General features: G+C 47.3%; 1 protein-coding gene across 2 annotated transcripts in view; it reads right to left on the reverse strand.

Moving 5' to 3' along the window:
- The window catches only part of LOC129864144 (transcription regulator protein BACH1-like), a 25,785-nt gene extending 3,148 nt beyond the window's left edge, over window positions 1-22,637 (reverse strand). For both annotated transcript variants that reach the window (XM_055936811.1, XM_055936810.1), the window contains exons 1-3: window positions 22,473-22,637; window positions 7,405-7,659; window positions 1,564-3,669 (exon numbers count right to left, since the gene is read on the reverse strand). In XM_055936811.1, the coding sequence (XP_055792786.1) occupies window positions 1,564-3,669; window positions 7,405-7,659 (2,361 nt within the window). In that variant the 5' untranslated portion in view covers window positions 22,473-22,637. The remainder of the gene's footprint in view (window positions 1-1,563; window positions 3,670-7,404; window positions 7,660-22,472) is intronic.
- Between the last annotated feature and the right edge of the window lie 703 nt (window positions 22,638-23,340).

Raw genomic sequence — 23,340 nt, forward strand, 5'->3', positions numbered from 1 at the left:
ATCTTCAGATAGCTAGGTGAGACAACCACATATCACAGTCATAGTCAGTACATTCATCTTCAGATAACTAGGTGAGACAACCACATATCACAGTCATAGTCAGTACATTCATCTTCAGATAACTAGGTGAGACAACCACATATCACAGTCATAGTCAGTACATTCATCTTCAGATAACTAGGTGAGACAACCACATATCACAGTCATAGTCAGTACATTCATCTACAGATAGCTAGGTGAGACAACCACATATCACAGTCATAGTCAGTACATTCATCTACAGATAGCTAGGTGAGACAACCACATGTCATAGTCAGTACATTCATCTACAGATAGCTAGGTGGGACAACCACATATCACAGTCATAGTCAGTACATTCATCTACAGATAGCTAGGTGAGACAACCACATATCACAGTCATAGTCAGTACATTCATCTTCAGATAGCTAGGTGAGACAACCACATATCAGTCATAGTCAGTACATTCATCTTCAGATAGCTAGGTGGGACAACCACATATCACAGTCATAGTCAGTACATTCATCTTCAGATAACTAGGTGAGACAACCACATATCACAGTCATAGTCAGTACATTCATCTACAGATAGCTAGGTGAGACAACCACATATCACAGTCATAGTCAGTACATTCATCTTCAGATAGCTAGGTGAGATATCACAGTCATCACAGTCAGTACATTTTTCCTCAATAAAGAAGTTAGCAGAAAAATCAGAGCCAGTAGGAAAGACACCATAAATACTGTGATCTAACATGTTTTAAACATACAGAGAGATTTTACTTTTTGGTTAATAAGACAAACCCAAATACATGCATGCCTGTCTCCTTATAATGGTCACACCAGAGGTTTTCTCTGGTCTCATTGAAGCAGGACAACCCAGGGTGACAGCCCTGTGCATGATTTTGTTCCAGCCCTGCTCGAACACACCTGGTCCAGATGATAAGTAGGATCGGTTCTGTTAGAGCAGGGCTGGAATAAAAGCATGCATTATGCAAACTCAGTAGCTCTCACCCCGTTCAGCCCAGTCCTAGCCTCTCTCTGTCTCCCTCTAGTTCAGCCCAGTCCTAGCCTCTCTCTGTCTCCCTCTAGTTCAGCCCAGTCCTAGCCTCTCTCTGTCTCCCTCTAGTTCAGCCCAGTCCTAGCCTCCCCCCGTCTCCCTCTAGTTCAGCCCAGTCCTAGCCTCTCTCTGTCTCCCTCTAGTTCAGCCCAGTCCTAGCCTCCCCTTGTCTCCCTCTAGTTCAGCCCAGTCCTAGCCTCTCTCTGTCTCCCCCTAGTTCAGCCCAGTCCTAGCCTCCCCCCGTCTCCCTCTAGTTCAGCCCAGTCCTAGCTTCTCTCTGTCACCCTCTAGTTCAGCCCAGTCCTAGCCTCTCTCTGTCTCCCTCTAGTTCAGCCCAGTCCTGGCCTCTCTCTGTCTCCCTCTAGTTCAGCCCAGTCCTGGCCTCTCTCTGTCTCCCTCTAGTTCAGCCCAGTCCTAGCCTCTCTCTGTCTCCCTCTAGTTCAGCCCAGTCCTAGCGTCTCTCTGTCTCCCTCTTGTTTAAATCACCTCTTTGATTCTCTGGCTGTAGGAACAGGACTCGCTGTCTCCCTCCGTATCGAAGCAGTCGGAGTCTCCATCGTCTCCAGATGTCAGGGAGGACACACAGGGACTCTTCTCTAACTGGGACGACCCCTCACACTCCAGCCCAGTCGCGCTCTTTGTCCCCCTGTCTGTCCCCTCCCCTGTCCCTCTGTCCGTCCCTCCGTCTGTCTCCCTGTCCAAGCCGTGGAGGAAGGGACAGTCCCCAGTACTGGAGCTGATGTCAAGCTTGTGGAGCCAATCCAAGGTGGAGCTGCTGCTCCGGAGGTTCCCAGACTCAGTCCCAGGGAGGAAGTCCTGGAGGAGGGGAGGAGAAGAGGAGAACTCTGACCAGAGGCCATGGGCCAAGTGTTCAGCCACCTCTCTTTCCACGCTGCTCCTCTCTTCCCATCCTCGCTCTCTCCTCTCTCCCTGTCCGCTTTCACTTCTTCCATGTTCTATCCTTCTTCCCACCTTTCTCCACGCTCTCCCTCCCTGCTCCTGTTCTGTCTGTGGCAGGCTGGAGACCGCTGGATCTATTCCTTCATGGTGTCCTCTACCCCCTAGAACACAACCTCCTCCCCCCACACCTCCAGGGCTCTGCTTGTCCAGCCCAGATGCCTCCAGGGGGCATCGGTGTGGTGCTGTACCCAACCCTGGGCTCTCTTCACAGCTGACAAGCCGACCACTAGACACCTCCACGAGAGCAAGGATAGAGCTATGACAGTCGACTCCAGAAGCCCTCTCTCCTCTCCTCCTCTCTTCTGTCTCTCCTCTCCTCCTCTCTTCTGTCTCTCCTCTCCTCCTCTCTTCTGTCTCTCCTTTCCTCCTCTCTTCTGTCTCCCCTCTCCTCCTCTCTTCTGTCTCCCCTCTCCTCCTCTCTTCTGTCTCCCCTCTCCTCCTCTCTTCTGTCTCCCCTCTCCTCCTCTCTTCTGTCTCTCCTCTCCTCCTCTCTTCTGTCTCTCCTCTCCTCCTCTCTTCTGTCTCTCCTATCCTCTCATACTTCACTGTGTTCTCTTCATCTGCCTCTCTACGTCTCTCATCCATCTCTCTCTTCTCCTCATCATCCTCTTCTCCTTTCTTCTGCTCCACCTCTCCCTGTCCTGCCTGGTCAGTCTTCTGCTCCACCTCTCCCTGTCCTGCCTGGTCAGTCTTCTGCTCCACCTCTCCCTGTCCTGCCTGGTCAGTCTTCTGCTCCACCTCTCCCTGTCCTGCCTGGTCAGTCTTCTGCTCCACCTCTCCCTGTCCTGCCTGGTCAGTCTTCTGCTCCACCTCTACCTGTCCTGCCTGGTCAGTCTTCTGCTCCACCTCTACCTGTCCTGCCTGGTCAGTCTTCTGCTCCACCTCTCCCTGTCCTGCCTGGTCAGTCTTCTGCGCCACCTCTCCCTGTCCTGCCTGGTCAGTCTTCTGCTCCACCTCTCCCTGTCCTGCCTGGTCAGTCTGTGTCTGTGAGAGAAGTGAAGAGTTTCCTCCAGAAGTCTCCACTGCAGGACCTTCCCTAATGCCTCCACCAGTGGAGCAGGGTCGCAAGGACTGGGGAAGGGGCAGGGGCAGAGGGCAGCCCTCCTCTCTCACCACTAGGGAGTCGGGGTTTGTTTCTGGGGCACAGACCTCCACAAACAGCCTCACCTTCCCACAAGCCTGCTGGAACTTACGGTACTTGGGGCACTGTAGGGAGTAGTCAGTCTGGCCGTCTGATTGGATATCGGCTTCAGGAGGATGGGTGAGATTTTTGCTTTTACGTCCCGTCTCGTCATTTGCTGGTTGGCCACCCACATCCTGTTCAACGGGCGAATCAGAAACCACCTTGACTTCTTTGTCATCATCTAAGACGTCCTTGTTAGTGTCGATGTCGCTAAGCTCCGCCCTGGGCGACTGTCTCCTACACCGTGTCTTACAGCAGGTCTTCCTCTGGAAGGAGGCCCTACTGCTGCTGAAGAACTTGGGCAACAGGAAGTCGAAACAGGCCGAGTCCAGATCCCTGAAACCCAGAATAGAGGCACAGTGTCGTATCTCCATGACAGTATCTTTACTGAAGAGCAGCTTGGATGTGTAGGCAAACTGCAGCAGGGGCTCAAAGCCACTCGCCGTCACCTTTTAGAGAGGGACGGAAAGAAAGAGAAACAGATGGTTATGACACAGCAGTACAGCTTGGCCGATATACAACCTATTCACACACTCAGCACTACTGTTGATTCAGCATATCCCATATCTTTCCTATCTGACAGAACTGAGTTCATCTCATCTCTTAGACAAACTATGCTCACGTGATGAAAAACACTCAGTGTAGCCTGACAACCACTCAGTGTAGCCTGACAACCACTCAGTGTAGCCTGACAACCACTCAGTGTCGCCTGACAACCACTCAGTGTCGCCTGACAACCACTCAGTGTTGCCTGACAACCACTCAGTGTTGCCTGACAACCACTCAGTGTTGCCTGACAACCACTCAGTGTTGCCTGACAACCACTCAGTGTTGCCTGACAACCACTCACCGTTGCCTGACAACCACTCACCGTTGCCTGACAACCACTCAGTGTTGCCTGACAACCACTCAGTTGACTTCCAGTTGCCTGCCAACTATTTTAATTATTTTTTTTATTAGCAAACTTAGGCATGACATGCCAGCAGCAAACACAGACCCTACACATCCAAGTATAACTGACCAACTTATGAAAGACCAGCAATGTAATTATGAATTCTGTCAAGTCAGTGTGGAAGAGGTGGGGAAATTATTGTTGTCTATCAACCTGGGTCTGACAACTTGGATGGACATTTACTGAGTATGGTAGCAGACTATATTGCAAAAATATTTAGTATAAGCCTACAGGAAAGTGTATGTGCTCAAGCCTAGAGGGACGCAAAAGTCATTCCGCTACCCAAGAATAGCAAAGTACCCTTTACTGGCTCAAACAGTCAACCAAATCAGCCTGTTAACTTCTCTAGGATAGGGGGCAGCATTTTTCACGTTTATAAATATTAACTTTACCGAACAAAACATACATGTATTGTTTAACATGAAGTCCTATGAGTGTCATCTGATGAAGATCATCAAAGGTTAGTGATTAATTTTATCTCTATTTCTGCTTTTTGTTACTCCTCTCTTTGGCTGGAAAAATGGCTGTGTTTTTCTGTGACTTGGCTCTGACCTAACATAATCGTTTGGTGTGCTTTCGTCGTAAAGCCTATTTGAATTCTGACATGTTGGCTGGATTCACAACAAGTGTAGCTTTAATTTGGTATCTTTCATGTGTGATTTCATGAAAGTTTGATTTTTATAGTAATTTATTTGAATTAGGCGCTTTGCATTTTTACTGGCTTTTGGCCAAGTGGGACGTTAGCGTCCCACATATCCCAGAGAAGTTAACAACCTTTTTGGGGGAAAAAATTATGTTTGACTAGATACAATGCTATTTCACAGCAAACAGATATTCAGCACGCTTATAGGAAAGGGCATTCAACACTTACACAAATTACTGATGATTGGCTGTTTTGTTAGACTGCAGCTTTTGACATTATTAATCATTATCGATCTGTTGCTGGAAAAACTTGTGTTATGGCTTTACATCCCCTGCTATAATGTGGATATAGAGTTACCTGTCTAACAGAACACAGAGGGTGTTCTTTAATGGAAGCCTCACCAACATAATCCAGGTAGAGTGAGGAATTCCCCAGGGCAGCTGTCTAGGCCCCTTACATTTTTCAATCTTTACTAATGACATGGCACTGACTTTGAGTAAAGCCAGTGTGTCTATGTATGCGGATGACTCAACACTAAACACATCAGCTACCACAGCGACTGAAATGACTGCAACACTTAACAAAGCGCTGCAGTTAGTTACAGAATGGGTGGCAAGAAATAAGTTAGTCCTAAATATTTATATAACTAAAAGCATTGTATTTGGGACAAATCATTCTAGGCTAGGATGTGCTAGGCTACCTGCTGGTTACTGGCCCAACGCTCTAACCACTAGACTACCTGCTGGTTACTGACCCAATGCTCTAACCACTAGGCTACCTGCTGGTTACTGGCCCAACACTCTAACCACTAGGCTACCTGCTGGTTACTGACCCAATGCTCTAACCACTAGACTACCTGCTGGTTACTGGCCCAACACTCTAACCACTAGGCTACCTGCTGGTTACTAGCCCAACACTCTAACCACTAGGCTACCTGCTGGTTACTGGCCCAACACTCTAACCACTAGGCTACCTGCTGGTTACTGGCCCAACACTCTAACCACTAGGCTACCTGCTGGTTACTGGCCCAACGCTCTAACCACTAGGCTACCTGCTGGTTACTGGCCCAACACTCTAACCACTAGGCTACCTGCTGGTTACTGGCCCAACACTCTAACCAGTAGGCTACACGGAGAACTAACATCAATGACATGCAAGTTAATCTCTCCTGGCTCAAAGTAGAGGAGAGATTGACTTCATCACTACTTGCATTTGTGAGAGGTGTTGATTGACATGTTGAATCTGTTCATACGACTAGCACACACCCATGCATACCCACACAAGACACCAGAGGTCCCTTCACAATCCCCAATTCAAGAACAGACTATGTGAGGTGCACAGTTTACATATTTTTATTTAACCTTTATTTAACTACATAGAGTCATGACACAGTACTACATAGAGCCATGACACAGTACTACATAGAGCCATGACACAGTACTACATAGAGCCATGACACAGTACTACATAGAGCTATGACACAGTACTACATAGAGCCATGACACAGTACTACATAGAGCCATGACACAGTACTACATAGAGCCATGACACAGTACTACATAGAGCCATGACACAGTACTACATAGAGCCATGACACAGTACTACATAGAGCCATGACACAGTACTACATAGAGCCATGACACAGTACTACATAGAGCTATGACACAGTACTACATAGAGCCATGACACAGTACTACATAGAGCCATGACACAGTACTACATAGAGCCATGACACAGTACTACATAGAGCCATGACACAGTACTACATAGTACTACATAGCTGCTGCCTTGGCATGAACTAATGGGGATCCATAATAAACCCCAGGAAGAGTAGCTGCTGCCTTGGCAGGAACTAATGGGGATCCATAATAAACCCCAGGAAGAGTCGCTGCTGCCTTGGCAGGAACTAATGGGGATCCATAACAAACCCCAGGAAGAGTAGCTGCTGCCTTGGCAGGAACTAATGGGGATCCATAATAAACCCCAGGAAGAGTAGCTGCTGCTTTGGCAGGAACCAATGAGGATCCATAATAAACCCCAGGAAGAGTAGCTGCTGCCTTGGAAGGAACTAATGGGGATCCATAATAAACTCCAGGAAGAGTAGCTGCTGCCTTGGCAGGAACTAACGGGGATCCATAATAAACCCCAGGAAGAGTAGCTGCTGCCTTGGCAGGAACTAATGGGGATCCATAATAAACCCCAGGAAGAGTAGCTGCTGCCTTGGCAGGAACTAATGGGGATCCATAATAAACCCCAGGAAGAGTAGCTGCTGCCTTGACAGGAACTAACGGGGATCCATAATAAATGCAAATACTAATACTTGTGTTAAATAGGCTTTAGCTCAGTTGGCTAATACCTAAACGAGTCAAATTCCTATCTGGACCCGGAAGCCAGTTCCACTACTGATTTCCATTATTATCCTTTAAATCGGGGACTGACTTAGACCTGGGACACCAGGTGGATGCAATGAATTATCAGGTAGAACAGAAAACCAGCAGTACTCCGGATCTCGTATGGTAAGATTGGAATACTCCTGGCCTAAGTGGACTAATGTGATCCTGGACTCCTAGGCTTATGGTCCCTTCTCACCTCCTGAGGCAGGGTGACGACAAGTCCCTGTGGTGCGTGGGAGGAGACCCTGTGCGTGAAGTAGTCGCTGCAGGAGGCCAGCACAGAACGGTGGGCCCTGAAACTCCTCCCTTCGGCCAGCACAGTGATGTCACACAGCAGGTCACGCCTCCGCTGGTCGTCCAGACAACGCAGCACATGGCCGCTGTGCACTGAGGACTCGAAGGTAAACACAGAGGACCGCGGGCTCTCCAGACTAGACATGGCAACGGACATCTGTGGAAGAAACACACACACACACACACACACACACACACACACACACACACAGAGGTGAGTACATACACAAAGAGAGAGAGAAAAGAAGATGACAAACTTATACTACTTCCTGTAGCCTAACCTACTACTTCCTGTAGCCTAACCTACTACTTCCTGTAGCCTAACCTACTACTTCCTGTAGCCTAACCTACTACCTTAAAACAGTGGTGTCAGTCAAACAGCTGTAGCCTAACCTACTACTTCCTGTAGCCTAACCTACTACTTCCTGTAGCCTAACCTACTACCTTAAAACAGTGGTGTCAGTCAAACAGCTGTAGCCTAACCTACTACTTCCTGTAGCCTAACCTACTACTTCCTGTAGCCTAACCCACTACCTTAAAACAGTGGTGTCAGTCAAACAGCTGTAGCCTAACCTACTACTTCCTGTAGCCTATCCTACTACTTCCTGTAGCCTAACCTACTATTGAGCTGCAGGTTATCATGGTCAATTAAAACAAATCTAAATCAGACTAGTCAAATCAAAACCACCCCAGCAGTAAAAACGGACTTGTAAAAAGAAACAGCTAGTGGTAACCAACAGATTTAACAGCTAGTTGACGACATCTCAATGTCTTATTTAGCATAATACACTTCCAAATCCGTCACACATCCGGTCGACTGTCTGCCACTCGTATCCGGTCGACTGTCTGCCACTCATACCTTCCTACCTTCCTCTCACTCAGCCCGTCGCCATCATAAACCCAAGGGAAATATTTTTATAACAAGTTTGCTCGTGCTTAAAATGTCCTGAATCTCAAATCTGACATTCATATAGTAAATTGCGTCCTACCCTCCCCAACCATTATCTCTCCCGACCAATGACGGAAATCAACTTAGCTTAGATCAGTCAAGTCATGCACAGCGTGTAATATATGTGTGTGTGTGTGTGTGTGTGTGTGTGTGTGTGTGTGTGTGTGTGTGTGTGTGTGTGTGTGTGTGTGTGTGTGTGTGTGTGTGTGTGTGTGTGAGTTGCGCAACAGCGTGGAGAGTGAGCAAGGTCTGTCCCAATTGTCAAGTTGGGGGGGGGGGGGGGGGGTATAGCTTAGCCCAGGGGTTCTCAAACGTTTTGGGGCCGTTACCCCTTCACCCCTTCTATGTCAGCAGATTCATCAGAGACCCCTTCATGATCAGAATGACACAAGTGAGATTTTTTTTTTTCAATGCCTTACAAGGACTTTTTCTATGACGTCTGCAGTACATGCCGTGTTCAAGCTAATATCCTGAAATTCTACAACAACAAAAATCCCATGAGGCAGAGAGAAAACTTTGCAGTTTAAATTACAGTGCATTTATGTAAAAAAATATATATATATTGATGTTAAAAAATGTATATAGTACTGTGGAAACCAATATCCTTGTGTTCCTACCAGGTTCATGTTGCCCGGGGTTCTATTCTACCCTGTTTATCAAGTGTTGGAAAAACATGTCAATAATCAACTGACTGGCTTTCTTGATGTCTATAGTATTCTCTCTGGTACGCAATCTGGTTTCCGCTCAGGTTATGGATGTGTCACTGCAATCTTAAAAGGTCCTCAATGATGTCACCATTGCCCTTGATTCTAAGCAATATTGTGCTGTTATTTTTATTAACTTGGCCAAAGCTTTTTATACGGTAGACCATTCCATTCTTGTACCCGAGAGAATACAGGCTAAGGAGTATTGGTGTCTCTGAGGGGTCTTTGGCTTGGTTTGCTAACTACCTCTCTCAAAGAGTGCAGTGTATAAAGTCAGAACATCTGCTGTCTCAGCCACTGCCTGTCACCAAGGGAGTACCCCAAGGCTCAATCCTAGGCCCCACACTCCTCTCAAATTACATCAACAACATAGCTCAGGCAGTAGGAAACTCTCTCATCCATTTATATGCAGATGATACAGTCTTTTACTCAGCTGGCCCCTACTCGGGTTTTGGTGTTAAACGCTCTACAACAAAGCTTTCTTAGTGTCCAACAAGCTTTCTCTACCTGTAACCTTGTTCTGAACACCTCCAAAACAAAGGTCATGTGGTTTGGTAAGAAGAATGCCCCTCTCCCCACAGGTGTGATTACTACCTCTGAGGGTTTACAGCTTGAGGTAGTCACCTCATACAAGTACTTGGGAGTATGGCTAGACGGTACACTGCCCTTCTCTCAGCACATATCAAAGCTGCAGGCTAAAGTTAAATCTAGACTTGTTTCCTCTATCGTAATCGTTCCTCATTCACCCCAGCTGCCGAACTGTCCCTGATTCAGATGACCATCCTACCCGTGCTAGATTACGGAGACGTCATTTATAGATCGGCAGGTAAGGGTGTTCTCGAGCGACTAGATGCTCTTTACCATTCGGCCATCAGATTTGCCACTAATGCTCCTTATAGGACACGTCACTGCACTCTATACTCCTCTGTAAACTGGTCATCTCTATATACCCAACGCAAGACCCACTGATTGACACTCATTTATAAAACCCCCTTAGGCCTCACTACTGCAGCCCTCATCCTCCACATACAACACCCGTTCTGCCAGTCACATTCTGTTAAAGGTCCCCACACCACACATATCCCTGGGTCGCTCGTCTTTTCAGTTCGCTGCAGCCAGCGCCTGGAACGAGCTGCAACAAACACTCAAACTGGACAGTTTTATCTCCATCTCTTCATTCTAAGACTCAGTAATGGACACTCTTACTGACAGTTGTGACTGCTTCGCGTGATGTATTGTTGTCTCTACCTTCTTGCCCTTTGTGCTGTTGTCTGTACCCAATAATGTTTGTACCATGTTTTGTGCTGCTACCATGTTGTGTTGCTACCATGTTGTTGTTATGTTGTGTTGCTACCATGTTGTTGTTATGTTGTGTTGTTGTCTTAGGTCTATCTTTATGTAGTGTTGTGGTGTGATGTGTGTTTTGTCCTATATTTTATTTTTATTTTAAATGTTTAAATCCCCGCAGAAGTCCTTTTGGTGGGCCGTCATTGTAAATAAGAATCTGTTCTTAACTGACTTGCCTAGTTAAAAATAAAGGTTCAATTAAAAATAAATTAAAAAAAATAACATACATTGTAGATTAATAATAATATATTGTATTGTATTACACAATTTAAACTTATTCCATGGATCCCTTGGCCAAAAGTAATTTAAGATGTAACTTTGAGAACCCCTGGCCTACATGGATGGCAAGTGTGCATGCTGGGTAGTTAATGGCCCTCAAACTCAACTCTGGACCTCCAAGCCAGTTCCACTGCGTATTTTCATTGTTCCCCTCTAATCAGCAACTGATTTAGACCTGGAACACCAGGTGGGTGCAATTAATTATCAGGTAGAACCGAAAACCATCTGGCCTCGTACCTCGTAGGGTAAGAGTTGAATACCCCTGGTTTATGGGATCAAATTGTATTTCCAACCTCTGATCTCCTCGGGAATCAAATAGGCAATGCCGTTTTCATCTCATTTCATGATACAATTAATTTTAAGTCCATCTAATGTTTCTGTAACTCTTCCATATTGGAAATAGAATATTGAGCAATTCCACAGTAACGTTGTGGCAAAATCCGTCATGTCGCCTTCACAGGTACGCTGCCACTTTTAGATCGCACCGGCTGTCAGGAAGGAGGAAGTACATTTGGCTCTTCGGGGCTCTGTGGGAGAGCTCTCTCGGGTTGGCGTGGCAGTTTTTGAAGGTGTCTGTAAATCTGCCGAAGTCTTGTTTGTTTGCTGCGAGCTTAGTTTAGGAAGGTTTAGTCAAGTCGCCGTGTACCACTCTACTACGGGTTTGAAAACGGCTGGGGACGTTCATTCCTTGGATCTCATAGACTGTTAGCAACATAGTTGTGAATCTTATTGTGATTTGTATATATATATATATATATATATATATATATACTCAAAAGTATGTATATATATACATACTCAAAAGTATGTGGACACCCCTTCAAATTAGTAGATTTCGGCTATTTCAGCCACACCCGTTGCGGACAGCTGTGTAAAATCGAGCACATAGCCATGCAATCTCCATAGACAAACACTGGCAGTAGAATTGGCCTTACTGAAGAGCTCAATGACTTTTAACGTGGCACCGTCATAGGATGCCACCTTTCCAAACAAGTCAGTTTGTCATATTTCCACCCTGCTAGAGCTGCCCCCCCCCCCCCCGGTCAACTGTAAGTGCCGTTATTGTGAAATGGAAACGTCTAGGAGCAACAACCGCTCAGCCGTGAAGTGGTAGACCACACAAGCTCACAGAACCGGACCGTCGAGTGCTGAACCTTGCAACAGACACTACCAAGTTCCAAACTGCCTCTGGAAGCAACGTCAGAACAAGAACCATTCGTCAGGAGCTTCATGAAATGTGTTTCTATGGACGAGCGGCCGGCGCACACAAGCCTAAGATCACCATGCTCAATGCCAAGCATCGGCTGGAGTGGTGTAAAGCTCACTGGAAACGTGTTCTCTGGAGTGATAAATCACGCTTCACCCTCTGGCAGTCTGATGGAGGAATCTGGGTTTTGGAGAATGCCAGAAGCACGCTACCTGCCCCACTGCATCGTGCCAATTGTAAAGTTTGGTGGAGGGGGATTAAATGGTCTGGGGATGTTTTTCATTGTTTAGGCCCCTTAGTTCCAGTGAAGGGAAATCTTAACGCTACAGCATACAATGACTTTCTAGGGGATTCTGTGCTTCTAACTTGGTGGCAACAGTTTGGGGAAGGCCCTTTTCCTGTTTCAGCATGACAATGCCCCCGTTCACAAAGCGAGGTCCATACAGAAATGGCTTGTCAAGATCGGTGTGGAAGAACTTGACTGGCCTCCACAAAGCCCTGACCTCAACCCCAGGCCTAATCGCCCAACATCAGTGACCGACTTCACTAATGCTCTCGTGGCTGAATGGAAGCATCAATGTTTTAACAAATTGTATTTAACCTTTTAACTAGGCAAGTTAGTTAACAACAAATTCTTATTTACAATGACGGCCTACACCGGCCAAACCCTAACCAGGACGACACTGTGCTAATTGTGCGCCACCCTATGGGACTCCCCTATCACGGCAGGTTGTGATACAGCCCGGAATCGAACTAGTGTCTGTAGTGACGCCTCTAGCACTGTGATGCAGTGCCTTAGACCTTGCCTATGAGTCCCTCTAATCATTATTATTGTATGAGGTATTATTGGTTACACCTGTGCTGTGACTAGCTACCTGGCCAACAGGCTACCCTCTAGTCTCCACTAGCCAACAGGCTACCCTCTAGTCTCCACTAGCTACCTGGCCAACAGGCTACCCTCTAGTCTCCACTAGCTACCTGGCCAACAGGCTACCCTCTAGTCTCCACTAGCTACCTGGCCAACAGGCTACCCTCTAGTCTTCACTAGCTACCTGGCCAACAGGCTACACTCTAGTCTCCACTAGCTACCTGGCCAACAGGCTACCCTCTAGTCTCCACTGGCTACCTGGCCAACAGGCTACCCTCTAGTCTCCACTAGCTACCTGGCCAACAGGCTACCCTCTAGTCTCCACTAGCTACCTGGCCAACAGGCTACCCTCTAGTCTCCACTAGCTACCTGGCCAACAGGCTACCCTCTAGTCTCTACTAGCTACCTGGCCAACAGGCTACCCTCTAGTCTTCACTAGCTACCTAGCCAACAGGCTACCCTCTAGTCTTCACTAGCTACCTGGCCAACAGGCTACCCTGTAGTCTCCACTAGCTACCTGGCCAACAGGCTACCCTCTAGTCTTCACTAGCTACCTGGCCAACAGGCTACCCTCTAGTCTCCACTAGCTACCTGGCCAACAGGCTACCCTCTAGTCTTCACTAGCTACCTGGCCAACAGGCTACACTCTAGTCTCCACTAGCTACCTGGCCAACAGGCTACCCTCTAGTCTCCACTGGCTACCTGGCCAACAGGCTACACTCTAGTCTCCACTGGCTACCTGGCCAACAGGCTACCCTCTAGTCTCCACTGGCTACCTGGCCAACAGGCTACCCTCTAGTCTCCACTGGCTACCTGGCCAACAGGCTACACTCTAGTCTCCACTAGCTACCTGGCCAACAGGCTACCCTCTAGTCTTCACTAGCTACCTGGCCAACAGGCTACCCTCTAGTCTCCACTAGCTACCTGGCCAACAGGCTACCCTCTAGTCTTCACTAGCTACCTGGCCAACAGGCTACACTCTAGTCTCCACTAGCTACCTGGCCAACAGGCTACCCTCTAGTCTCCACTGGCTACCTGGCCAACAGGCTACACTCTAGTCTCCACTGGCTACCTGGCCAACAGGCTACCCTCTAGTCTCCACTGGCTACCTGGCCAACAGGCTACACTCTAGTCTCCACTGGCTACCTGGCCAACAGGCTACACTGTAGTCGGTCTCTTCTGCTGATGTGTGTCTAGTAGCAGTACTCTGTCTATCCTACTCGTCTCCTATCGGCAGGCGCCCCAACAACAACCATCACCCATCTTTAACAATACCGCTAAAACGGAATTACCCTTCGACTTAAAATGTAGACCAGACAACAAAAAAACAAACATTGATTTCAAAGTTGAACAAACTAACTCTTTGCACAAGGACTACCTTGAACAATTTACACAGAACATTTCACAACAACACATTTAATGGAGATGCAGAAGCAAAGTTTGATAACAGAATCAGGATAAAATCTCCCTACATTTTTTTTTAGTACGACCACGTTAGATATATGCTCCGAATTCAGATTCAAAGATGACTGCAGAAAGTATGGGGGCGTCAGCTATGACATCTTCAGTTAAAAATATATATTTTAGTTACTGAACTACAGTAGATGAAGTGGATTTACATACGGTAAGAGAATTGCATTATGGGTGCTTCAATCTATAGCTTAGTTCCATATCTAGAGGACTTCTGATATCTCCAGGAGTTTTCACTTTTTGTTTTCCTCTGTTGTGGTCTAGTACTGTCTTTATCTGTTGTGGTCTAGTACTGTCTTTATCTGTTGTGGTCTAGTACTGTCTTTATCTGTTGTGGTCTAGTACTGTCTTTATCTGTTGTGGTCTAGTACTGTCTATATCTGTTGTGGTCTAGTACTGTCTTTATCTGTTGTGGTCTAGTACTGTCTTTATCTGTTGTGGTCTAGTACTGTCTTTATCTGTTGTGGTCTAGTACTGTCTTTATCTGTTGTGGTCTAGTACTGTCTTTATCTGTTGTGGTCTAGTACTGTCTTTATCTGTTGTGGTCTAGTACTGTCTTTATCTGTTGTGGTCTAGTACTGTCTTTATCTGTTGTGGTCTAGTACTGTCTTTATCTGTTGTGGTCTAGTACTGTCTTTATCTGTTGTGGTCTAGTACTGTCTTTATCTGTTGTGGTCTAGTACTGTCTTTATCTGTTGTGGTCTAGTACTGTCTTTATCTGTTGTGGTCTAGTACTGTCTTTATCTGTTGTGGTCTAGTAATGTCTTTATCTGTTGTGGTCTAGTACTGTCTTTATCTGTTGTGGTCTAGTACTGTCTTTATCTGTTGTGGTCTAGTACTGTCTTTATCTGTTCTGGTCTAGTACTGTCTTTATCTGTTGTGGTCTAGTACTGTCTTTATCTGTTGTGGTCTAGTACTGTCTTTATCTGTTGTGGTCTAGTACTGTCTTTATCTGTTGTGGTCTAGTACTGTCTTTATCTGTTGTGGTCTAGTAATGTCTCTATCTGTTGTGGTCTAGTACTGTCTCTATCTGTTGTGGTCTAGTACTGTCTTTATCTGTTGTGGTCTAGTACTGTCTTTATCTGTTGTGGTCTAGTACTGTCTTTATCTGTTGTGGTCTAGTACTGTCTCTATCTGTTGTGATCTAGTACTGTCTCTATCTGTTGTGATCTAGTACTGTCTCTATCTGTTGTGGTCTAGTACTGTCTCTATCTGTTGTGGTCTAGTACTGTCTCTATCTGTTGTGGTCTAGTACTGTCTCTATCTGTTGTGGTCTAGTACTGTCTCTTTGCTAGCCAGGGCCATCTACTGGTGACTGTCTTCCCAGCAGTCTACTGGTGTGTGAACTGCTTCCTGTCTTCCCAGCAGCCTTCTTGGTGTGTGAACTGCTGACTGCTCATAACTTGCAGATGATTGTTGACACATCAACCAGGATTAAGGGGCAGGGAAACATGTGACCTTGTTTTGGTAATCAGTGCATGTTTTTGGAGTGGTTTCACCTCCTCCTAGACAAACAGTTGTTAAAGGAAGTAGTAACAGGAAGGCTCCACACCACTCTCTCTCTGAGTAGTTTACCTAGTTATTTTCAGATCTCATTTTTGCTTTCTTTTTTTGTAGAACTGTGTGTGTTTTTGTGTAACACGTTCACTCCTCTCCCTGTTGGCTTTCCAGATGCTCTCCACCCTCCGCGTACAACTAACGTGGAATTCCTGGTCGTCTTCGAGCAGCGTTTTGGAACTGCAGATCAAGAATGCGGTCAAGTTCATCTCGGCCAACGCAACCCTTCAGTCCCTAGACTTGTTGGTCCTGATTGGGACATGGGAGTTGAGGACCACTGCTACTCCAGTTATTATCTGCCTACGTGTTCCCTCGTAGTCCGAGAGCGTCTGCCTACGTGTTCCCCCGTAGTCCGAGAGCGTCTGCCTACGTGTTCCCCCGTAGTCCGAGAGCGTCTGCCTACGTGTTCCCCCGTAGTCCGAGAGCGTCTGCCTACGTGTTCCCCCGTAGTCCGAGAGCGTCTGCCTACGTGTTCCCCCGTAGTCCGAGAGCGTCTGCCTACGTGTTCCCCCGTAGTCCGAGAGCGTCTGCCTACGTGTTCCCTCCGTAGTCCGAGAGCGTCTGCCTACGTGTTCCCCCGTAGTCCGAGAGCGTCTGCCTACGTGTTCCCTCGTAGTCCGAGAGCGTCTGCCTACGTGTTCCCTCCGTAGTCCGAGAGAGTCTGCCTACGTGTTCCCTCCGTAGTCCGAGAGAGTTTGTCTACGTGTTCCCTCCGTAGTCCGAGAGCGTCTGCCTACGTGTTCCCCCGTAGTCCGAGAGCGTCTGCCTACGTGTTCCCTCCGTAGTCCGAGAGCGTCTGCCTACGTGTTCCCTCCGTAGTCCGAGAGCGTCTGCCTACGTGTTCCCTCCGTAGTCCGAGAGCGTCTGCCTACGTGTTCCCTCGTAGTCCGAGAGAGTCTCCCTACGTGTTCCCTCGTAGTCCGAGAGAGTCTCCCTATGTGTTCCCTCGTAGTCCGAGAGCGTCTGCCTACGTGTTCCCTCGTAGTCCGAGAGCGTCTGCCTACGTGTTCCCTCCGTAGTCCGAGAGCGTCTGCCTACGTGTTCCCCCGTAGTCCGAGAGCGTCTGCCTACGTGTTCCCCCGTAGTCCGAGAGCGTCTGCCTACGTGTTCCCCCGTAGTCCGAGAGCGTCTGCCTACGTGTTCCCCCGTAGTCCGAGAGCGTCTGCCTACGTGTTCCCCCGTAGTCCGAGAGCGTCTGCCTACGTGTTCCCCCGTAGTCCGAGAGCGTCTGCCTACGTGTTCCCTCATAGTCCGAGAGCGTCTGCCTACGTGTTCCCCCGTAGTCCGAGAGCGTCTGCCTACGTGTTCCCTCGTAGTCCGAGAGCGTCTGCCTACGTGTTCCCCCGTAGTCCGAGAGCGTCTGCCTACGTGTTCCCCCGTAGTCCGAGAGCGTCTGCCTACGTGTTCCCCTCGTAGTCCGAGAGCGTCTGCCTACGTGTTCCCCTCGTAGTCCGAGAGCGTCTGCCTACGTGTTCCCTCGTAGTCCGAGAGCGTCTGCCTACGTGTTCCCTCGTAGTCCGAGAGCGTCTGCCTATGTGTTCCCTCGTAGTCCGAGAGCGTCTGCCTACGTGTTCCCTCGTAGTCCGAGAACATCTGGTCGTTGCGGTGGTGGAAAAGCGCTACTCATTTCTCCCCTCTCTCACCTGTCTATCTCCTCATTTGAATGCCATGTTGTCACCGTCACTTGTCCACTCAAGCGTAACATTGTTGTCATCTATCGCCCACCAGGTGCCCTTGGAGAGTTCCTCAATGAGCTTGATACATTGATGAGCACATTTCCTGACGATAGCTCACCGCTCATTGGATCAAAAGGCAATCGCACATCGGAGTTATGTTAGTTGCAGGTGCATGGTAACAGTTGAATGACATGAGAAAAAAGAGGAAACCCGTGCACTGCTCTTGAGTTAGTGTCACTGCTCTTGATTAAGCTTTACGTATCGGCCTCGAGGCCTTCGTCAGACTTCAACCTCCCGATGTCTGCTTTCAATTCATTTCTTTCCAACTCTTTCTTTCCCCTCCTTGCCTCTTTTGACCTCACCTTTTCCCAGTCCCCTCCCAGTCCCCTCCCAGTCCCAAGGCAGGCAATACGCTTGACCTCATCTCTACTAGATTGGCTGTTCGCCTACTAATCTCACTGCAATCGCCCTCTGTCATTGATCACCACTTTGTTTCCATTTCTGTCTCCCTCTTCTCCTAACCTACACACCCAGATGGGCTGACCACTCTCTCCTCTTCTATCATCTCTCCCTTCTGCTAAATCCTTCTCCAGTATGTCTGCTGATTCTGCCTCTTCGATCCTACTCGCCTCTCTTTCTCCCACCACTCTCTCCTCTTCTATCATCTCTCCCTTCTGCTAAATCCTTCTCCAGTATGTCTGCTGATTCTGCCTCTTCGATCCTACTCCTCTCTTTCTCCCACCACTCTCTCCTCTTCTATCATCTCTCCCTTATGCTAAATCCTTCTCCAGTATGTCTGCTGATTCTGCCTCTTCGATCCTACTCTCCTCTCTTTCTCCCACCACTCTCTCCTCTTCTATCATCTCTCCCTTCTGCTATATCCTTCTCCAGTATGTCTGCTGATTCTGCCTCTTCGATCCTACTCTTCTCCCTTTCCGCATTCTATGACTCACCCTGTTCCCGTTCCTTCCTCCCCTCCTGCTCTGTGGCTGAGTGAGTCATTGTGAGTTTACAGAACAGGGTTGCGGGCAGCTGAGCGAACAATGGAGGAAAACTAAACTTCCGGAGGATCTACCATCCTTCCACTCCCTCCTCGCTACCTCGTCTTCCTCTGTATCTGCTGCTAAAGCCACTTTCTACAAATCTACATTTCAAGCTTCTGCCTCTACCCCCTAAGAAACTATTTTCCACTTTCTCCTCCCTCCTAAATCCTCCACCCCCTCTGCGGAAAACTTTGCCAACCACTTTGAAAAGAAGGTTGACAACATCCGCTTTTTAATTCACTCAGCATATTGAGTCCACTGGTCTCGCTCATTCACTCAGCATATTGAGTCCACTGGTCTCGCTCATTCACTCAGCATATTGAGTCCACTGGTCTCGCTCATTCACTCAGCATATTGAGTCCACTGGTCTCACTCATTCACTCAGCATATTGAGTCCACTGGTCTCACTCATTCACTCAGCCTATTGAGTCCACTGGTCTCACTCATTCACTCAGCATATTGAGTCCACTGGTCTCACTCATTCACTCAGCATATTGAGTCCACTGGTCTCACTCATTCACTCAGCATATTGAGTCCACTGGTCTCACTCACACATAACTAGCCTACGCTTTGACATCTTTCTCCCCTCTCTCTCCAGATGACATCCTGTGACTTGTGAGGTCTGCTCATTTCTCCTAAATCTATCCGCTGCCTTCCGACACCGTGAACTGTAATCCTCTTCTCCACCATCTCAGAGCTGGGTGTCTCCGGCTCTGCACACTCTTGTATTGCATCATACCTGGCAGGTCGCTCCTTCCAGGTGACGTGGAGAGGATCTGTGTCTGCACCACAGACTCTCACTACTGGTGCCCCCCAGGGCTCAGTTCTAGTCCCTCTCCTCTTCTCTCTATACACCAAGTCACTCAGCTCTGTCACATCCTCACATGGCCTCTCCTATCACTGCTATGAGGATGGACCTCTCCTCTTCTCTCTATACACCAAGTCACTCAGCTCTGTCATATCCTCTCATGGTCTCTCCTATCACTGCTATGAGGATGGACCTCTCCTCTTCTCTCTATACACCAAGTCACTCAGCTCTGTCATATCCTCACATGGCCTCTCCTATCACTGCTATGAGGATGGACCTCTCCTCGTCTCTCTATACACCAAGTCACTTGGCTCTGTCATATCCTCACATGGCCTCTCCTATCACTGCTATGCGGATGACACAACTCATTTTCTCCTTCCCCCTTCTGGAACCCAGTGGCAACACGCATCTCTGCTTGGATGTCGGCAAAGAGCCTTGGCGTGACCCTGGACAACACCCTGTCGTTCTCTGCAAACATCAAAGCAGTGACTCACTACTGCGGGTTCGTTCTCTACAACATCCTTAGAGTACGACCCTACCTCACACAGGAAGCAGCGCCGGTTCTTATCCAGGCACTGGTCATCTCCTCCAGTCTGGACTACTACAACTATCTGTTGGCTGGTCTCTGCCATCAAACCCTTGCAACTTACCCAGGATGCTGCAACCCGCCTGGTGTTCAACCTTCCCATGTCACCCCGCTCTTTCGCACACTCCACTGACTTTCAATCGAATCTCGCATCTACTACAAGGCCATGACTCTTTCCTACGGAGCAGCAAGAGGAACTCAGGCTTTGCCCACACGCTATACCCCAACAAATACTCAGTTTTGTCCCTCCCACCCCTACAGGAGGGCAGTCCAAGCTCTTCTCTGTCCTGGCACCCCAATGGTGGAACCAGCTTCCCCCTGAAGCTAGGACAGCAGAGTCCCTGCCCAGCTTCCCCCCTGAAGCTAGGACAGCAGAGTCCCTGCCCAGCTTCCCCCCTGAAGCTAGGACAGCAGAGTCCCTGCCCAGCTTCCCCCCCTGAAGCTAGGACAGCAGAGTCCCTGCCCAGCTTCCCCCCCTGAAGCTAGGACAGCAGAGTCCCTGCCCAGCTTCCCCCCCCTGAAGCTAGGACAGCAGAATCCCTGCCCAGCTTCCCCCCTGAAGCTAGGACAGCAGAGTCCCTGCCCAGCTTCCCCCATGAAGCTAGGACAGCAGAGTCCCTGCCCAGCTTCCCCCCCTGAAGCTAGGACAGCAGAGTCCCTGCCCAGCTTCCCCCCCCCCCCTGAAGCTAGGACAGCAGAATCCCTGCCCAGCTTCCCCCCTGAAGCTAGGACAGCAGAGTCCCTGCCCAGCTTCCCCCCTGAAGCTAGGACAGCAGAGTCCCTGCCCATCTTCCAAAAACATCTGACCCCCCCCCCCTCTTAAATTGTCCCACAGCCCCCCTCCTCACCCTCCAAAATAATGTTCCTTCCATTAACACTTCACTTTTCTCCTCTTACTAGCTCCGACTGTACTTTATTGAAGAAAAATGTAAATACTGTGATATGTGGTTGTCTCACCTAGCTATCTGTAGATGAATGTACTGACTATGACTGTGATATGTGGTTGTCTCACCTAGCTATCTGTAGATGAATGTACTGACTATGACTGTGATATGTGGTTGTCTCACCTAGCTATCTGAAGATGAATGTACTGACTATGACTGTGATATGTGGTTGTCTCACCTAGCTATCTGAAGATGAATGTAATGACTGTGATATGTGGTTGTCCCACCTAGCTATCTGTAGATGAATGTACTGACTATGACTGTGATATGTGGTTGTCTCACCTAGCTATCTGTAGATGAATGTACTGACTATGACTGTGATATGTGGTTGTCTCACCTAGCTATCTGAAGATGAATGTACTGACTGTGATATGTGGTTGTCCCACCTAGCTATCTGAAGATGAATGTAATGACTGTGATATGTGGTTGTCCCACCTAGCTATCTGAAGATGAATGTACTGACTATGGCTGTGATATGTGGTTGTCTCACCTAGCTATCTGAAGATGAATGTACTGACTAAGTCACTGTGGATAAGAGTATCATAAATAGGTAAACAAAGGTAGAAATATGCAATATCCTTGGTGTATTTGAGTATTATTCTACACACTGGCAATTATTCTAATGCACTCCGCCCCCAAACATAACAACATCTGGTTGGTTGGGGCCAGACCACATCTGAACCAATCATAGACGTCTATGTTTTACCATTTTGTACAGTACATTATACTCTAGTGCTCTACTGTCTCTATGATTGGTTCAGATTTAGTCCGAACTAAATCTGGGCAAACTGACTAAATGTCAACTACTTTTCAATGGCTGTCCGCTGTCGGTCTGTGCTTGTTACAGTAAATGGAAAGAGGTGTCAGTAAGAGTTGGGATCGGTGACATTAGCTGGAGAGAGTGAGGCAACAAACAAAACAAAAACAAACACAATATGAAATGTGTTGATATTCGTTGTCGGGGAGACTTTACTTCTTGTATTTCTAATATCTTTTAAAGACTTTCTGGTAAATGTTTTCTAAAACCACTTTTCAATCTGTTTCACAAGAAATCAAGGCCTTTTCTTATTCTACCTTTTTTAGGATGGAAAATGTTTTAAAAATATATTACGTGTGTGTAGTTTTGTATGCCTTTTATTTAAAAAAATACACTATTAGTTTTCTTTTGACACGCATGAGAATAAATAATCATTTTTACACAGGTGTCAGCTGTTTTTGTCAAATCAGCAACTCTGTAACAATGTCGGGGTGAGTTGGTCACACCCTGTCTAGCCGATGTCTGGCATATGTTTAAAAAACTAGAATTCATGTTAACTAGTGTTACCGTAGAAACTACCCATGGCACGTTGTCACATAATTTAAGTGATATTTCCAATAATGGACATTGTTTAATAATAAGACAAAACACATATAAGATTGTATAGCCTAAACACTGACAAATCAACCAATCTCAAAACAACTCAACTTTGTGATCAACTACGAGATCTGACGCGTCATGTGTTTCCAACAGTAGAACTGTAAATTTAACTAACCTGACATTGGTTATCCTAGGACGACGGCGAGTTGAAATCCTAAACAGGTTTATGAGGCTGACATATTCAGTGTGAGAATTCCGAACACAGTTTAAACCTCGGGAACCGCAACTTCGACTGTTGTTGACAACTGTAAATGACTGTAGCCAATTCTGCGGAACCACAAGTCATATGACTTTCCTAACTAGTATTCTGCCAGAAGCACACATGATGACGTCACTGGGTATGATAATAAGGAAACCTTCAAAATAAAAGCTTTCATTTCAAAATAAAAGCTTGCATTTCACGTTGGTGTGACCAACGTGAAACACTCATTCAAAAGATATTGAATTTTAATCAATGGCCACTTTTATTGTAACAACAAGAAAAGCCAATATTTTCAGAAAAAAATGATGGTTTAAAAAAAGACCAATAATGGAAAAATTACTATGTTGACACTGGTATTTTGAGAATCTAAAGAGAACTTTTCTACCCTGTCTCAGCAAAAGTGATGTGTGAAATACTCAGTAGGGTCTCTACTAAACAAAGACAGTTCGTTTTGGAAGGGGACTGTGTTGCCAGGCCTGTTGCTGGCTTTTTAAAGGGGAAGATCACCCTGTCTCTGCCATGGCATATAGTCATTACTATATTATCTATCCTACCCTGCCTTTCTAAGGTCTTCGAAAGCCAAGTCAACAAACAGATTGCCGACCATTTCGAATCACACCACACCTTCTCCGCTATGCAATCTGGTTTCAGAGCTGGTCATGGGTGCACCTCAGCCACGCTCAAGGTCATAAACGATATCGTAACCGCCATCGATAGGAAACAATACTGTGCAGCCGTATTCATTGACCTGGCCAAGGCTTTTGACTCTGTCAATCACCAC

The sequence above is a fragment of the Salvelinus fontinalis genome, chromosome 10 (genome assembly GCF_029448725.1).
Source record: "Salvelinus fontinalis isolate EN_2023a chromosome 10, ASM2944872v1, whole genome shotgun sequence".
NCBI lineage: Eukaryota > Metazoa > Chordata > Actinopteri > Salmoniformes > Salmonidae > Salvelinus > Salvelinus fontinalis.